The sequence below is a fragment of the Oncorhynchus masou genome, chromosome 15 (genome assembly GCF_036934945.1).
Source record: "Oncorhynchus masou masou isolate Uvic2021 chromosome 15, UVic_Omas_1.1, whole genome shotgun sequence".
Taxonomy (NCBI): Eukaryota; Metazoa; Chordata; class Actinopteri; order Salmoniformes; family Salmonidae; genus Oncorhynchus; species Oncorhynchus masou.
This window is the reverse complement of record NC_088226.1, coordinates 12,355,541-12,368,661: the sequence shown is the minus strand read 5'-3', so window position 1 is coordinate 12,368,661 and position 13,121 is coordinate 12,355,541. Positions and strand designations below refer to the sequence as shown.

Sequence of the window (13,121 nt, the reverse complement as noted above, 5' to 3'; positions counted from 1 at the left end):
GAATCTTCAATGACAGATATAACCCGACTTACTGTGCTGGAATGAAACTGGACATGAGGGAACATAAAGTATCAGATAGTCCTGCCATGTACAAGCCCATACCATCCCTTGACATTGTCCAATAACGTCTTTCAGGACACAGAGTATAGTAATGCGCAGACATTCTCTAGACAAAACGTTGAAACGTACAGTATATTAGTCCAGGCAATATGTGAAAATTGTGTTCATTTTTTCATAAAAGCATGAAACCTGGTACAGTTTGGGACCCTGAACATGTTTATATATGGAGGCATTGCAAAAATGCCTCCTTGCAGACATGGCGACAATTTTCCATTCCGCCATAACCATGTATTGTATTTTGCATCATATCTCTTGAACAAAACATTATAACACAGAAAAGGTGATGTTTACCCTCATGTTTGGATGATCAAGGATTACAATGGGGCCATGTAAGACATCATAAACAATCCCAGAACAACAGCAAAGGACATTGTGAAGATGCTGGAGGAAACAGGTACAAAAGTCTCTATATCCACAGTAAAACGAGTCCTATATTGACATAACCTGAAAGGCCGCTCAGCAAGGAAGAAGCCACTGCTCCAAAACCGCCATAAAAAAGCCAGACTACGGTTTGCAACTGCACATAGGGACAAGATCGTACTTTTTGGAGAAATGTTCTCTGGTCTGTTGAAACAAAAATAGATCTGTTTGGCCATAATGACCATCGTTATGTTTGGAGGAAAAAGGGGGAGGCTTGCAAACCGAAGAACACCATCCCAACTGTCACACCCTGACCATAGTTTGCTTTGTACGTTTCTATGTTTTGTTTGGTCAGGGTGTGATCTGAGTGGGCATTCTATGTTGTGTGTCTAGTTTGTCTGTTTCTGTGTTTGGCCTGATATGGTTCTCAATCAGAGGCAGGTGTTAGTCATTGTCTCTGATTGGGAACCATTAAAAGCAAACATGAATTTCAACTCCGCTGCATTTTGGTCCTCCTCTCCTTCGACGGAAGAATCCCGTTACACCAACCGTGAAGCACGGGGGTGGCAGCATCATGTTGTGGGGGTGCTTTGCTGCAGGAGGGACTGGTGCACTTTACAAAATAGATGGCATCATGAGGTAGGAAAATGTATGTGGATATATTGAAGCAACATCTCCAGACATCAGTCAGGAAGTTAAAGCTTGGTCGCAAAAAAAGTTTACCAAAAGCCACCTAAAGACTCTCAGACCATGAGAAACAAGATTCTCTGGTCTAACTTTTTTTCCTTCCCTGCAGATCCTCTCAAGCTCTGTCTGTTTGGATAGGGAGTGTTGCTGCACAGCGATTTTCAGGTCTCCCCAGAGATGTGCAATCGGGTTCAAGTCCGGGCTCTGGCTGGGCAGCTCAAGGACATTCAGAGACTTGTCCTGAAGACACTCCTGCGTTGTCTTCGCTGTGTGCTTAGGGATGTTGTCCTGTTGGAAGGTGAACCTTCGCCCCAGTCTGAGGTCCTGAGCGCTCTGGAGCAGGTTTTCATCAAGGATCTCTCTGTACTTTGCTCCGTGCATCTTTGACTCGATCCTGACTGGGAAATGGGAGGGACACCGATCCTGTAGAGGTTTTAAATTAAGGCTTAAACATCCTCCTTTAACCTGTCTCCTCCCCTTCATCTACACTGACTGACGTGGATTTAACAATGGACATTAATAAGGGATCATAGCTTTCACCTGGATTCACCTGATCAGTCTATGTCAGAAAGAGCAGGTGTTCATAATGTTTTGTACACTCAGTGTATAATTTAGTGTGGAAATAGTTTGTTTATGCCAACAGGATCTTTGTGTGTTTGCCTGTGCATCTGTACTGAGATCAGTTACACAATGCATCAAAGAAATAAGCCCCCTGTGCAGAAGAGCTTCCTGTTTGTGTGTCAAGGCCAAAATGAGCAGCATCAGTCTGCCTGCCTCAGATACACGGTGTGAATGGCGATGTAGAGCAGTTAGTATGGTAGTTACATGAGCAGTTCTGTTCCATCCACCAGATGGCCATGTCTAAACACAGACTGGCTCTGTACACTGTCAGATAGCTCAGCTGTCACAGAGGCACGACACTATCCACCATCAACCGCAATAAGAAGAGGGACACAGTCATAATATATTTAATAAAGTCTTCAATTGGGTCTACTGTCTGTGACTGTCTGTCTGTGACCCACTTGCTGACGTTGAGGACCAACCTCACAGGAAGTGTTCAACTATAAGCCTCATCTAAGCATCGTCTGTTGTCCATCCTTCTCTTTTTCTCACTCCCCCCTTTTCTCTTGTCAAAATGTATTCTGCTCGGAGGTTAATTATCTTCCCTCTTTTTTTGCTTTCTCTCTTTACTCCTCTTTTTTTTCTCATCTTGATAACAAAGCCGTGTTGAAGAAACCAGAAGCCTCTAAAGGGCATCAAATGTAATTATGAGGAGAATGGGGCAAACTCACAACTCACTTTGCTTTTAATACATAGCGGGGTCAACTATTACCTGTAAAATATAAGTAAGCCATGCTTGCCTGTCCTCATTTGGCCTCTTGAAAAAATATCTGTTTATAGTCATGGGTGTTCACTAACAATTATCTTCTAATCTATGAGTATCCTATACAAAAACAGTTAGTGACTAAAACGTTTTGTGATTGAGAGCTCTGCATACCCTTTTGGGACTAACAAATCTATTTACCTTCTACCGCCTGGTAAGCTTTCTTATCATCTGTGTTTTCCTTGGAAGCAGGCTGGTAAAAGTGGCATAATTGGTATTTACTGGAGTTCCACATTAAAGCCACTCATGCCAGATTCCCTCCAGTTGGACCCAGTTAGGCTGTCCTATGCCAAATGTTTTTCAGTGCTTTTCAAACTAGTGAAATATGTTCACTATGCAATGGAAACATTAAACAGATCTGCTGTGAACAGGATGTCAATGCAAACTCCTTTGAGAGGCATAACTAAGAGGAATGAGGTATATGCCTATAAAGTATATACAGTACAGTGATGTATGACTATGACCTTATACAAACGATATACTGTGTTCTCTGACGGGATGTGTACAGCGCTGTGTTTTCCTTGCTCAGACTAGATGAACTATAGATGGACTATAGATTATGTACATAGAGACCTGGGCCAAGATACATCTGGAACCTTTAGAAGATCCCATAGCATCCGCACACCTCGCTGGGTTAATAATTAGGTCACGGAACCTTAAAGCCTGAACGCTTTGAGCAATTCAACTAGGTTTCAGGGAGAGAGGTGTGAGGGAGGAGGGGAGAGGAGGAGGAGTAGGAGGGGGTAGATGAGTGAGGGAACAAGCATGGTCACAAACAAAGCAAGTTTCATGAGGGAGGAGGTCTAGTGTTTGCGTTTTCTTGAGCTCTCTCTCCTCCTCTTCTTCTGGCTCCCCTCTCTCTCTCCCTGAGTTGGGGTGAACAGCAGGTGGCGCAGGCAGTGAGTGCAGCCTCAGCTGGACACGGGGATTAGAAATCGGTGACACTCCACTGACTGGAGCTTCACACTGGATGGACAACAAGCCTACCACGGAAAAGTAAGTGGTTTTCTCTGCTCTCCATCCCTGTGTGATATTGCAGCTGTTTTATGACTATTACAGAGTTGAAGAAAATAAATTGTCTCAGATATTAGAAGGGGAAGGTGCAAACTTGAATTGGATGGGAGGTTTCAATCGATCAGGACCAGAGATTAATGGGATTTTTCCTCTGCTCATTGTCAGATTTAATTTCACTTCGACGGTGTTACAAATTAGACAGTTCCAGTTGTTATTTTCAGATTTAAGATTGTGTAAACAATTTTGACATTCGGGAGTCCATTCTACAAAAGAAAATGAACATGTGTAGACTGGATTGGATAAGCTGCCTGTTGCTTTTGGGGTTGATGGACCATTTGTTCCTTCATGCCCAGTGAACAGAAAGTGATTTGTGATGTATCGTTTTTTTAATCCGCTCTTCATTTTTCCATACTAACCTACATGTCTGAACTGGTAGATTGACATCCTGTTTCCCTAGAGAGACAGGAAGCTGTCAAGTCTCATGTCTCACTCGCAACATGCATCTCTTCTTTTGTCCACAACAAAATAACCCCTCTTCAGTTTCTAGAGATAGATGCCCAGCTTGATTGCAATGGTGCCATTTGGGGAGCTTTTTGCCTGGTGCTTAAGCTTTTTTAGCTGGCTTATAAATGGGGTTTTATGACAAAAGCTGTATAATAACGCAAAATGGGGTCACCAGCCTTGCTTATAGACAGTGCAGATAGAGGATAAACAAATTACATATCAAGCTAATTAATACAGATAGAATGCCTCACATCATTCTGCCTCAGGCTATCAAAGTCTTGATAACAGGAGTTTTCATGTATGACTGTACTAAACGGCATAAAGGGTCAAATAAAATGTACCAGTATGTCTATCTTTGAATTATACAACTGTCTTTATACGGGAATTATATTAATCTTAGCTTTCCTAATGTGGGTCCTGTTGATTCTTGATCAGCCATCCATCTTGGTCCATATCAAAATAAAGTCCCCATGTCTAATCTAAGTGGGCTGGCATGTCTTCCTACACTTATCTGCCTTCTAGGGCCGCGAGTGCCATTTAATTGGCAATATGTTCCAAAACCATCACAGCAGTTTGAGGCTGAATTGTGAAAACATTAGATGATGTATTAGATGATGTCAAATCCTTCATTCTGCTGGAAGTCAAAGCAGACAGTCAAAGTTTGTTTGCCAAAGGATAATAGTAATATACTGCATGGTTGAGTTAGCAAGGCTTCCTGGGTGTTTCTCAAATGGCTCAGAGGCTATTCTCCCTGTGAGATGAGATCCCTAGGTCTCATTTATCCAGTTTTCCTGTGCATACATGCTTCATGGCTGAGATAGGGCTGTGAAAGCCGGCACTCAGGGGAGAGGAGGCAGCATTAATATTGCAAGAGGTTTTCCTTTTTGTAAATGAAAAGACTGGGGGTCTGAGTGTGAACGCATGCTAAAGGTCAAGGTTCCCTCTGCACTGACGGAAAACAGGCAACGGGAAGTGTCATGATGTTATTTACACTGTAAAGGGGTTGCTGTGAATTGATCAGTAAGTTACAGGCAGCAAAGAAGCATGTAAGTTACTGTATTTCATATTGCACACACCACATACCAGTTAAATTGGTACAGCACTCTTACTAATAGGTGGAACAAATATGGCCTCTTACAAGGCACGCCTCAAAGTATTTTAATGGGCCAGAAACAACAATACCATGCACCTAGTAGTGATTAAAAGGGGTTTGGCACTCCAAAAAAACACAGTACAGGGATGGATTACAGTACCGTTCCAAATACAGCAATTCTTTCCCCTCCTACATCATTTTCTCACAATGCACCATAATTTACAATATGCTGCAGTAAAAGGTTTCATGGTATTTTCCTGTTGATAATATCCCAAAATTACCATATAACTTAGTTTTCCTTTACAGTGTAGCTTAGACTATTATTTAGCTAAGACCAACGTGGGGAAATTAAAATTGGGATAATATGCAAAACAGTCAGGGTTAGATTAGCGTTGTATTTTTGTAAATAAAAGCTGGTGCGCGATATCTAAGGAAGTCTCAAGGTTATGCTCGCCTGAGGTAGACTATCCCATGACAAGCTAGAGAGTTTTCATCTGTATTTTTTGTAGCTGTATTCTGCCATAAGCAAACAGGAAAACGCTCACCCAGAGGTGGCTCTCCTAGTGTCCGGGGACTTTAATGCAGGAAACTTAAATCGGTCTTACCAAATTTCTATCAGCATGTTAAATGTGCAACCAGAGGGATAAAAACTCTGGACCATCTTTACTCCACACACAGGGACTCATACAAAGCTCTCCCTCGCCCTCCATTTGGCAAATCTGACCATAATTCTATCCTCCTGATTCCTGCTTACAAGCAAAAATTAAAACAGGAAGCACCAGTGACTCGATCAATAAAAAAGTGGTCAGATGAAGCAGATGCTAAGCTGCAGGACTGTTTTGCTAGCACAGACTGGAATATGTTCTGGGATTCCTCTGATGGTATTGAGGAGTACACCACATCAGTCATTGGCTTCATCAATAAGTGCATCGATGACGTTGTCCCCACAGTGACTGTACGTACATACCCCAACCAGAAGCCATGGATTACAGGCAAAATCTGCACTGAGCTAAAGGCTAGAGCTGCCGCGCTCAAGGAGCGGGTCTCTAACCCAGAAACTTATAAGAAATTCCGCTATGCCCTCCGAAGAACCATCAAACAGGCAAAGCCTCAAAACAGGAATAAGATAAAATCATCCTACACCGGCTCTGACGCGCTGATTTGGCAAACCATTAAAGATTACAAAGGGAAGCACAGCGGAGAACTGCCCATTGACATGAGCCTACCAGACGAGCTAAACTACTTCTATGCTCATTTTGAGGCAAATAACACTGAAACATGCATGAGAGCTCCAGCTGTTCCGGAAGACTGTGTGATCACTCTCTCCGCAGCCAGTGTGGGTAAGACCTTTAAACAGGTCAACATTCACAAGGCCACAGGGCCAGACGGATTACCAGGACGTGTACTGCGAGCATCAGCTGACCAACTGGCAAGTATCTTCACTGACATTTTCCACCTCTCCCTGTCCGAGTCTGTAATACCAACATGTTTTAAGCAGACCACCATAGTTCCTGTGCCCAAGAACACTAAGGTAGCCTGCTTAAATGACTACCCGACTACACGTCTGTAGCCATGACATGCTTTGAAAGGCTGCTTATAAAGGCATTATCCCAGAAACCCTAGACCCACTCCAATTTGCATACTGCACCAATAGATCAACAGATGATGCAATCTCTATTGCACTCCACACTACCCTTTCCACCCTGAACAAAAGGAACACCTATGTGAGAATGCTATTCATTGACTACAGGTCAGCGTTCAACACCATGGTGCCCTCAAGCTCATCAATAAGCTAAGGACCCTGGTACTAAACACCTCCCTCTGCAACTGGATCCTGGGCTTCCTGACAGACCGCCCCCAGGTGGTAAGGGTAGGGAACAACATATCTGCCACGCTGATCCTCGACACAGAAGCCCCTCAGGGGTGCGTGCTCAGTCCCCTCCTGTACTCCCTGTTTACTCATGACTGCACGGCCAGGCACTACTCCAACACCATCATTAAGTTTGCCGATGACACAACAGTGGTAGGCCTGATCGCCGACAATGACGAGACAACCTATAGGGAGGAGGTCAGAGACCTGGCCTTGTGGTGCCAGGAAAACAACCTCACCCTCAACTTGATAAAGACAAAAGAGATGATTGTGGACTACAAGAAAAAGAGGGCCGAGCACACACCCATTCTCATCGACGGGGCTGTAGTTGAGCAGGTTGAGAGCTTCAAGTTCCTTGGTGTCCACATCACTAACAAACTAACATTGTCCAAGCACACCAAGACAGTTGTGAAGAGGGCACGACAAAACCTATTCCCCTCAGGAGACAGAAAAGATTTGGCATGGGTCCTCAGGTCCTCAAAAGGTTCTACAGCTGCACCATCGAGAGCATCCTGACTGGTTGCATCCCTGCCTGGTATGGCAACTGCTCGTCCTCTGACCACAAGGCACTACAGAGGGTAGTGCGTACGGCCCAGTACATCACTGTGGCAAAGCTTCTTGCCATCCAGGCCCTCTATAGCAGGCGGTGTCAGACGAAGGCCCTAAATATTGTCAAAGACTCCAGCCACCCTGGTCATAAACTGTTCTCTCTGCTACTGCATGGCAAGTGGTACCGGAGCACCAAGTCTAGATCCAAGATGCTTCTAAACAGCTTTTACCCCCAGGCCATAAGACTCCTCAACATCTAATTAGATGGCTTCCAAGACTATTTGCATTTGTCCCCCCTCCCCTCTTTTACACCGCTGCTACTCTCTATTGTTATTATCTATGCATAATCACTTTAATAACTCTACCTACATGTACATATTATCTCAATTACCTCAAATAACCGGTGCCCCCACACATTGACTCTGTACCTGTACCCCTGTATATAGTCTCACTATTGTTATTTTACTGCTGTTCTTTAATGACTTGTTCCTTTTATTTCTTATTCTCTATTGATCATGTTTATTTAATTTATTTTTTAACTTCATTGTTGGTTAGGGGCTCGTAAGTAAGCATTTCACTGTAAGGTTGTATTCAGCGCATGTGACTAATAAAATTGTGTTTGATTTTAATTTGAGATTGATCTAATCTAGACTCTAAATAAATGACTGTACATGATCTGTTATCAATAATAAAACTAAGCAAATGTAAAGTGAAGAAGAAACAGCGACTGGAAAAGGCTGCAACAAACACTCAAAGTGGACAGTTTTATCTCAATCTCAATCTCTTACTTACAGTTGTGGCTGCTTTGCGTGATGCATTGTTGTCTCTACCTTCTTGCCCTTTGTGCTGTTGTCTGTGTCCAATAATGTTTGTACCCTGTTTTGTGCTACTACTGTACCATGTTGTTCTGCTGCCATGTTTTGTTGCTACCATGTTGTTGTCATGTTGTGTTGCTCCCATGCTGTTTTGTCATGTGTTGCTGCCATGCTATGTTGTTGTCTTAGGTCTCTCTTTATGTAGTGTTGTCTCTCTTGTCGTGATGTGTGTTTTGTCCAATATTTTAATTTTTAATCCCAGCCCCTGTCCCCGCAGGAGGCCTTTTGCCTTTTGGTAGGCCGTCATTGTAAATAAGAATTTGTTTTTAACTGACTTGCCTAGTTAAATAAAGGTTAAGTGAATAAAACATTGATTGAATATTGATTTATGAAATGTCTTTACTGCGTCACTGTTTAGGAATATAAACATATCATCTCACGGATTAATGATATTTGCTTATCAAGAATATAACAAGGGCTGTCTCTTCCTTGTATAGAAATCATGTGCCCTGCTCTAGCCAAAACATCAGATTTAGAATGGTTTTGTTCAATGTTAATTAGCTTGAAATCTATTTTCCCACCATCCCACCAATTAATAAAAATTAAGTCTGGAGCAGGCTGAGCTAGGATTGGCTGAAGATTTCAAAGCAGCTGGTTTTCAATGAATCTGTTTAAGCCTGAGAATGTGCATTTTAATGTCCTTTGGTAACCACAAACGAACTTCGTCTCATCTCGGAATTAGTAAGAGACAAACTGTTGAGTTCAACCATCATATATGATTGATTGCTGTGTATACAGTTCGATACCAGTAAATCATTTTTACCTGAGATGAAACCTCTGGTCCTTTGGAGTTTGATATGTGCTCAGTCACTAGACAGACAACCAGACATATGTCATTTGACCAAAGGCTGCTGAGCATATAATCCTTCTTTCATGTAATGACTTTCTTCTTCTGTCTTCTCCACAGCTCAGGTGTCACAGCAATAGCGTCACAGGCTGAGGTTGGGTGAATAAACATGCACATGGACTGGATGAGAAAATACAGCACTGGAATCAGAACGTGTGAAAAACAAACGGCTCAAAAAAAGAGAAAGAAGCAAAGTCCCTAAGTACATGTTGGTCCTTAGGTTGAACCACATGGATCATGTAAGCCCTTAGGTTGGACCACATGGATCATGGAAGCCCTTAGGTTGGACCACATGGATCATGTAAGCCCTTAGGTTGAACCACATGGATCATGTAAGCTCTTAGGTTGAACCACATGGATCATGTAAGCTCTTAGGTTGGACCACATGGATCATGTAAGCTGTTAGGTTGAACCACATGGATCATGTAAGCTCTTAGGTTGAACCACATGGATCATGCAAGCTCTTAGGTTGAACCACTTGGATCATGTAAGCCCTTAGGTTGGACCACATGGATCATGTAAGCGCTTAGGTTGAACCACATGGATCATGTAAGCTCTTAGGTTGAACCACATGGATCATGTAAGCTCTTAGGTTGAACCACATGGATCATGTAAGCTCTTAGGTTGAACCACATGGATCATGTAAGCTCTTAGGTTGAACTACATGGATCATGTAAGCTCTTAGGTTGAACCACTTGGATCATGTAAGCCCTTAGGTTGGACCACATGGATCATGTAAGCTCTTAGGTTGAACCACATGGATCATGTAAGCTCTTAGGTTGAACCACATGGGTCATGTAAGCTCTTAGGTTGAACCACATGGATCATGTAAGCCCTCGCAGCCTCTGCCAATAAGAAGGGGTGATATCAAAACATGGAGGTGCTGCTCTGTGTCTGTACCCTCTGTCATCTATTGCTAGGCAAACCTTGATATAAACATGGGGTCAGATAACCCTTAAACTATTTATATATTATAAGAACTGACTTCTGTCAGCATGCAAATGGAGCATAGATGAGAGAACCTTTCGAGACAGAGAATCGGGCATTGACACGATTGACATATGTAGGCTATATGACCTATGATTCAGGACCTTCAAAGCAAAGACACAGGCAGTATGGAAGTGCAGACCACCTCTCTGGTTCAGGCATATGTCAATGGTTCGGAGCAACTAAACACCTCATACGACTACAACGTCACGGACACGTCTGAGAACCCAGACACCTATCAGTTCTACACCATCGGCCTCTTCCTCTCCTGCCTCTACACCATCCTCCTCTTTCCCATCGGCTTCATTGGGAATATACTCATCCTGGTGGTCAACCTCAACCACAGGGAGAAGATGACCATCCCGGACCTCTACTTTGTAAACCTGGCGGTCGCAGACCTCATCCTGGTGGCAGACTCCCTCATCGAGGTCTTCAACCTCAATGAGAAGTACTATGAGTACGCTGTTCTGTGTACCTTCATGTCCTTATTCCTGCAGGTCAATATGTACAGCAGCATCTTTTTCCTGACATGGATGAGCTTTGATCGCTACGTGGCTCTGGCCAGCTCCATGAGCAGTAGTCCTCTGAGGACCATGCAGCACGCCAAACTCAGCTGCAGCCTCATCTGGATGGCCTCCATCCTGGCTACGCTGCTCCCCTTCACCATCGTCCAGACCCAGCACCGCGGCGAGGTGCACTTCTGCTTCGCCAACGTCTTTGAGATCCAGTGGTTAGAGGTGACCATCGGCTTCCTGGTGCCCTTCTCCGTCATCGGCCTGTGCTACTCGCTGATCGTGCGTATCTTGATGCGGGCGCAGAAGCACCGGGGACTGTGGCCTCGCAGACAGAAGGCCCTGAGGATGATCGGGGTGGTGGTGCTGGTGTTCTTCATCTGCTGGCTGCCTGAGAACATCTTCATCAGCATCCAGCTGCTGCATGGCACGGACGACCCGGCCCAACGCAGCACCTTCAGCGGCCACCTGTGGCACGACTACCCGCTGACGGGCCACATCGTCAACCTGGCCGCCTTCTCCAACAGCTGCCTCAACCCCATCATCTACAGCTTCCTGGGGGAGACCTTCAGGGACAAGCTAAGACTCTTCATTAAGCAGAAGGCCAGCTGGTCCGTGCTCTACCGCTTCTGCCACCACACCCTAGATTTACACATACCTGTGAGGAGTGAGGTGTCGGAGGTGTGATGCTGCAGGATCAGCAACATCTTTGTATGAAAGGTTAGGATGTAACAGAAGTCCAGGGGGGAGGAAGAGCTATGTGCTGCTGTGTCTACCCAGCAGGATCCTGGGAATTGTCTTCATGACACACTCAAGGCTTCCAGAATTCAGCTTCTTATAAGTGGTAGAGATACCATGGAGGAAAACTGAAACTGACCATGAGGCAGCCATTTTGTCTCCTGTAAACGCGGGTGGAGAACACACAGTGTATGTGTTCTTCATTAGATATAAATAATGAGATCAGGGTAATAAATACACATTTGTAAAATGGAGAAGGCAAATTGATGAATATACCAGGTTTGGTGTTCTTTCAATGTCTTCTCTTTTCACTTATCAAAAGACAAAGTCATTATTCTAATGTAACTCAGAGAAATGGCAGTGTGGGAACAAATTAAAACAGACACATCAAAGGGACCAATGACTTGCTTCTCCTTGACCCCAGTGTGGTTATTGTAACACTGTATACTGATCAGAACTGTTTGGGTAACCCATAAGACTGCTAGACACACCTGCTGTCCGATCGTTTTTTATGTACTGACAATTCACTGTATTGTAAGTAGATATCCTTTTCTTTGTTTGCCTGTGCAAGCAATTGACCACTAACACCACTTTTATTTAAATAAATAATATAAACATTTGTTTTTTTAGGACGCTGTTCTTCGCTATTCTTTAAATCAAGGTAGATAGCAAAGGAAACATGAATGCTCATTTTCCTCAAGCATACACAAACAGTTGTGTGCCAGTGCCTTCAGTATCTTAAGAACGCTAAATATATCTAGTCAAGACCGATACTCATTCTAAAGACAGATGTTATCCACAGTATTATGACCCTAGTTGTCAACTCCTGTTTGCCTGAGGCAGAAACAAGGAGGCAGGTGTTGCTCTGAGCGGAGGAGACAGGACTATATGTAAACACATTACTCAATGAAAACAACAGAGGCGCTGCTATCATCTCTTGTGTTTACTCTCAGTCTCCAACAGTTTCAGTCATTCTGAAACTACAGTGAGCAGGGACAGATTTATTTACCAAATACTATTTTGGGTAAGGGCTGAGGGTAAGGGTTAATATCCCTTTAAGCATCCTTTTCTGTCTTGCTAATCTGTCTGTGAAATAAGGCTGAATAAAGACCAGATCTTTTAGTTCTTGTTACAGTTGAGAGTATGTACAGTAGGCTACTGTAAGGAGTCTCACCTGCTCCTGTTTTGCTCGAAAAATCTCAATTACAGGAACCCGGCAAAAGGACTGCTCCCCTCAAATATTGTTCTCATTCACTGTAAACACAACAATTCTGCAGAAATACACCAATCTTTGTAAGTTTATGCCATGACCCTGTTAACCCTTATTGAACTCTAAGACCCTCGCCTCAGTCATTACCGTGTATGAAATCCTTACTGTGCATTACGGTGCATTCTGAGAAAAGTATCCATTTCCCATGAATGTAAAAGGAACTGAGAGAAAAACCAACAAATACATTGGATTCCAGTAATTGCAGTTCCCAGCAGTTAGGTTTTTGTGCTATTTGTTTGTGCTTGTGAATTACTCCTAGGTTACTCAAACTGTAACAATCCATTCTATCTCTAATTTGAATCTGGGGAAAT

General features: G+C 43.5%; 1 protein-coding gene across 1 annotated transcript; it reads left to right on the top strand.

Moving 5' to 3' along the window:
- The first annotated feature begins 3,394 nt into the window (after positions 1-3,394).
- On the top strand, positions 3,395-12,159 carry LOC135554992 (G-protein coupled estrogen receptor 1-like). Its single transcript, XM_064987366.1, has 2 exons — positions 3,395-3,547; positions 9,364-12,159. Exon 2 carries the CDS (start codon positions 10,383-10,385, stop codon positions 11,487-11,489), a length of 1,107 nt encoding a protein of 368 aa, XP_064843438.1. The 5' UTR covers positions 3,395-3,547; positions 9,364-10,382; the 3' UTR covers positions 11,490-12,159.
- The last annotated feature ends 962 nt before the right edge of the window (positions 12,160-13,121 follow it).